Source organism: Lycium barbarum, chromosome 7 (genome assembly GCF_019175385.1).
Source record: "Lycium barbarum isolate Lr01 chromosome 7, ASM1917538v2, whole genome shotgun sequence".
NCBI classification, from domain to species: Eukaryota; Viridiplantae; Streptophyta; class Magnoliopsida; order Solanales; family Solanaceae; genus Lycium; species Lycium barbarum.
The window spans coordinates 25482042-25488041 of record NC_083343.1 but is presented as its reverse complement, the minus strand read 5'-3'; the positions used below and the strand labels follow the sequence as shown (position 1 = coordinate 25488041).

The window sequence follows — 6000 nt, the reverse complement described above, 5'->3', positions numbered from 1 at the left end:
AAGATGAGTTGAAGGAAAAACTGACCGATAGACAATTCAAGCTATTTTCCAAAACTGTTTTTGGAAAATATATGCAGATGCAAGTTGACACCGAGGTGCAGGGTCAGTTATTTAGGTGTTTTATGGTTAGGGAGTTGAAGCGTAGTAATAGCGATGCGTTTGTTATCGATATTAATGGGACGGAATTGACATTCTGTCTTTTTGAATTTGCTTTAATTACTGGTTTGAAGTGTTACGGGGATGAAGTTGTTTTTGACGAGGGTTCTAACAGATTGTTGGATGAATATTTCGATGGTTCTGGTAATAGTGTTTTAAAGATGACTTTAAATAAGTGCTTTGAAGATAAGGATTGGGGTGTTGGTGATAACGCATATGAAGATGCTGTAAAGATTGCTATCCTGTATTTCATTCATAATTACATACTTTCAAGTGAAAAGAGGAACGTCACAGTCCCAAGACATCATTTTGACTTGGTGGAGAGTGAATAGTACAATGAATATACTTGGGGTAAGGAAGCATTTGATGATTTGATTAAGAGTATTCACCACAAGATGGACAAGCCGAAGCAGTTTTATTGTCTACGGGGTTTCCCTTTTGCTATGCAAGTGTGGATATATGAGTGCTGCTCTAATGTTGACCCTAATTTAATGGTTAAACCGGAAGCCGAATCCCAAGAATGTTTAATTGGAGAACAGTGAACCAAAAGCCATCTGTTAACTACTTGATGTTGGGCATGTTTAAGGACGGTGAGGTAAAATACTTACATTAAATATATGCTTATCAACTAGTTTTTTACACGTGCATTTTGCGTATTTTTTGCTGCTGTGTATTTGTGAAATACAGATAGGTATTTTTTCAGCAATCTCGGTCTGCTGTGTATTTGTAAAATACAGAGAGGTTCTGAACTGACAATTCACAATATATTATGTGCAGGACATTAGTTGTAAATTCAACAACATTGTTCCGACCATATCAGAGGTTGAGAAGCTTGGTCTGCGTGCATACCTGGTCAACAGACATGCACCACCACCCCAAACACACCAAGAGGAGGAAAATGAATATGCAGATTTTACCACAACACCTCCCCATATTGCCGCTGCCAAGAAAACTCAAAAGAACGATGCTTCAAAATCTCCACCGCACAAGAAGCCCAGGAAGATGTCGACGGCAGCATTGCTTGTTCAGAAGTCACCAACCACAATCCCAAAAAAAACTACAGTTGGACAATCATCTAAAAAATCTGCTTCGGTGGTAGATAAGCCAGTTCAATCAAAGGAAAAAAACAAAGCTGCTCCAAGTGTCCACCGCGTTCCTGTTGACGACGTATCCACCAGCAAATCAGTTGACCTCGCAAGTTTGAGGCAGGAACTTAATCAATTTAAGCAGGAAGTAAGTTTTCTAATTTTATTTTGATATTCATCAAACTACAACAAATGAAGATTTTTACGATGAATTTGTTGTTTTTACCATTTAGGTGCTTGCTGAATTCAAAGTTGTTTTTACTGAGCTCAAGGATCTTCGCAAAACTATTGATAAAAATTTCAAAAAAGTTTTGGAACATGTCAAAGGGAAACAAAACTCAGAAAAGGTAAAAAAATCAATAAATACATATTCAAACGATTGCCTTCAGTGTGAAGTAGGAAGCATATGTATCTAACAAATACATATTTTTTTTTAGGATGATGACAGTGAAACTCATATTCCTTTACATGATGGCAACATACATCAACAACCTGATGATTACATGGACCATGGTGACGATATTCACATGGAGACTGATACGGGTGATGTGCATCCAACAGAGGTATATTTTTTTTTAATGTATTTATCATTTTTTAAGCATTTTTATATGTTATTTTTAATAAAAGATAATGCAGGCATGATGAAAATTTGGGATCTATTGGACTTTAAAATATTATGTATTTGTTATTGATATGAAAAACAGTAGTGTCATGTATTTTTTTGTGTACTGTTTTGTTTGACAGCATGCTGTTCACTGTTTTCCTTATGTATTTGTTTACTGCTTTTGGACATCATCAACAAATACTTTCTATGTATTTATGTATTTAATATTGTTTTTTATCTATTAGATTCATTTATTTTATATACTTTGGCCTGTGTTTTTTATAAGGAGAAGGGTCTTGCACCGGATATTCAAGTCGGTATTGGCAATGATAGCGGCGATACGCTGAAAGCTTCAACCGAAGAGATTGCGTAAGGAGGTGATCATTCAGGAGAACCGAAGACTTCGGTTGAACGTCCGGTGGATCCAACAGAGGTAATTTTTTTACTCATTTTTATATGTTATTTTAAAAAAAATATAATTCAGGTATGCTGAAAATTTGGGAACTACTGGCATTTAAAATATTATGTATTTGATATTAATATGACAAAGAGTAGTGTCATAAATTTTTTTGTGTACTGTTTGTTTGACAGCATGACTGTTCACTGTTTTCTTTATGTATTTGTTTACTGCTTTTGGACATCATCAACAAATACTTTCTCATGTATTTATGTATTTTATATAGTTCTTTATCTATTAAATTCATGTATTTTTATAGACTTTTGGCCTGTGTTTTTTTTAAGGAAAAGGGTATTGCACCGGATATTCAAGTTGATATTGGCAATGAGAGCGGCGATACGATGGAAGCTTCAACCGAAGAGATTGCAGAAGGAGGTGATCTTTCAGGAGAACCGAAGACTTCGGCTGAACGTTCGGGGAAACATACTATGGAAGAGCAAAAATGTTCTGATGATTCAAATAATTCTGAGGTTCAATAACAACGAATTCTGATTCACCCATTTTTTCGGTTTTAAATTGTATCATACAAGTGATTGAATAATGTTTCTTTTTGTATTTTTTTTTGAGTAGATGATCGCACAAGTGCTAGCAAATATAGCAGAATTAGAAATGACTAACGAACAAGTTCACGCAGAAATAACCGAGGAAAACACCAGCTCAACTGTCTTAGAGGAACCCAGCAGCAGTTTGTAACGCGCAGCCGTTGTCTCAGTGGTTGTTGCCTGATGAGTATTTACCAAGCCAAACCCCAGGGAAAGAAATCATGTTTCATCCATCAGTCACACGAGCTACACGCCCCAGTAAATACAAGTCTTCACCGTTTGTGACAGATTTTGGTAAATATCTACTTTTTAATTTACTTGTTTGTTTTTTTAATACGCAACTGTTAATGTTTAAAGACCAAATACACAGGTAGTACTTCGGGCAAGAATCATGTACATGGTTTTGATAAAAAAATATCCATTCCAGATAGATCCCATTACTGGTCCACTTGATGTACAGATGGTGGATGAATACCGTACTTGGCTCCGAAACGGTCTGCTTGTGAGGCACGATAGCAAGTATGTGTTTTTCTCCCAGTTTTACATATAGTGATTCCGCATGATTTTTGTGAATAAGTTGATGTATTTGTTTTTTTTGTTGCCGCAGAAAGAACTAAGAAGACCGTTACAAAAAAAAAATGGCAGTTTTTGACAATGGAGTCAAATTCAATTTTGGCATCACAACTGTCAATGATAAGAAATGGTTTTACTTGTTATCGATGGATGGTCAGCTTTGGAATGACGAGGTGATTTTTATCAGCAATGATATGCCTATCAACTAGTTCTTTTACACGTGCACTTTGTGTATTTTAGCTGCTGTGTATTTGTAAAATACAGAGATGGATGTATTTCAAGACATTCGGTCTGCTGTGTTTTTGTAAAATACAGAGAGGTTCTGAAATCCACATTTTTGCTATTACAATGTTTTTATGTATTTGACTGTGATCTAATTTATGTTTTTTCAACAATTCCAGCACATTGACGTCATTTTCTATTACTTTCGGAAGAAAGGAAAGTATGATAAAAGGAACAATTTCAGCTTCACCACTGTTGACTGCCTATTCAAGCAGAGAATTGATGTGGTCCACCACGCATATCGCAATGTTGAAACACATACAAATGTGGCAAATGAAGAGCAAGTATTGATTGAGTATGTTAAGGGCCACAGGCTTATTGCCAATGTCCCGTGGCATACCGTTGACAACGTGCTAATACCGGTGAATATACAAGAAGAAAATCATTGGTTATTGGTACTCCTTTCATTCAAGAACATATATTTTTAATGATGAATTAAATATTTTATCATTAGTTTTTCATTCATTATTTTACCGCTGAATTTTTTTTTTTTTTTTTTTAAATGTACAGGCGTCTGTATGTTTACAACTCGTATCAATCAGCCGGGCACAACACAGTTGTTAGGAATGAAATAAAAAAGCTTCCTACACTGCTGTCACATTTCCTACATCTGGCTGGATTCTATGTAAATAAAAAAAGCATAGATTTGGTGAAAGACCCAGCATATGCGGATAAGGGACATATCGATATCCTTGAAGTTGTCTATGTTGATAATCTGCCGCATCAAACTGCTGGTAGCACGTAAGTTGTAGACATACTTTTTAAAAAATATCATAGAGTATCAAATACATGATATATCATATCAATTTATTATTCTTCTAAAATACATGAGTTGTTTGAACTTGAGATACCTTGTTTAGAACTTGAAACATATATTTTCTAATACAAGTTCTTATCTTTTTTTTTTTAGGGACTGTGGTGTTTTGTGGCAGCGTATGCTGAGTATTTGACATCGGGTGAAAGGATTCCAGATGTCATTGAGGCACACATGCAGCGTATGAGATACGGTTTGATGTTTGATAAATACTGTAGATGCAAGACCGATTAGGCCAGCAATCGATTACGACACTGTAGATGCAATTGATGTTTGATAAATACTATTCGTGCATTCGATGTTTTTTGTCCTTTTTTTTCATTACAGCAAACAATCTGATGTTTTTAGATGTATTTTGACTTATGTTGAATAATTATCATTTAACCAAAGAAATCTCAGTGGTTTTATGTTCCATCTGTTTGATGTACTTAGTTCCATATATTGTCAAATAAATCTGAAGTTTAGAAAAAATACAGTAAAATGCGACATCATGAATCCACAAATACATTTATTCACCAGGTACACAAAATATGTATGTTTAATTCCCCAGGTTCACAAAATATGTATGTTTTAGATATGTTTTAGGTTAATAAACACATCTTGCGTATTTGATATGGCCAGCACAACTATATGATTTAAAAAAAAAAAAAAAAAATCAAATAAACCATCTTCATCAGTTTCGGAAACAATACGTACGTTTTTATACCACATATGCTGTGCTACGAGGTTGAATAGACAACACCATTTTCATACCGAAACATGGGTTGCCTTTTTTTGTGTTAAAAATACATCAACATTACCGTGTAATTTCAGACACCAGGATCACAAAAACCATGTATGTTCTATTACAGTTTATACAATTTTCAGAAGGCCAATAAATACATAATTTTAAGTTGACATTACCCGCACAACTACGATCCTCCAATCCAAAAAAATTCCAAAATAAAAACAACTTTATCATTTTTACAGATATAATATGTATGTTATTTTACTAAGTACGCATTATTTTTTGATGTTGAAAAAAACACCATATGTATCGTGAAAATAAAATTCAATTAAGATCATTTTGAATGGGACATTCATTTCATTGCAAAAATTTCTATAATACTACAACAAGTGTCAATAGAAGTTTTTGACACAAGTGTTCAAATACTTAAATAACCAATCTATCTTCGGTAAAAAAGTTAAATGGATAAGAACACAAGAAAAATTCACTTCCTCAAAGGCTCAAAACTACATGAACGTTTGTTGTGCCCAAGTTGTCCACAAGTACTGCAAGCATGTCTGCCCTTTCTAAACAACAATTCACTTAAAGGCTTATCACGCCTCTTCTTTGGCCTACCAGACGGTCTCTTGTATCTTGGGGGCAAAACCACATCCTCCAAGATGTGGTTGGGAATGTTCCATTCATGCTCGTCGGGTAGAGGATCCACAGGTACATCATATGTCTTCAACATGGTCGCCGGTTTGAACAAATCAGAGCAATA

General features: G+C 34.8%; 1 protein-coding gene across 1 annotated transcript; it reads left to right on the top strand.

Annotated features, from left to right (window-relative positions):
* The first annotated feature begins 676 nt into the window (after nt 1-676).
* LOC132601413 (uncharacterized) lies at nt 677-4444 on the top strand. Its single transcript, XM_060314499.1, has 14 exons — nt 677-751; nt 844-867; nt 934-1389; nt 1475-1588; nt 1679-1804; nt 1986-2054; nt 2132-2214; nt 2562-2772; nt 2873-2965; nt 3272-3338; nt 3452-3590; nt 3682-3736; nt 3819-4087; nt 4210-4444. The coding sequence occupies exons 1-14, from the start codon at nt 677-679 to the stop codon at nt 4442-4444; spliced, it is 2016 nt and encodes a 671-aa protein (XP_060170482.1).
* Nucleotides 4445-6000: the final 1556 nt, after the last annotated feature.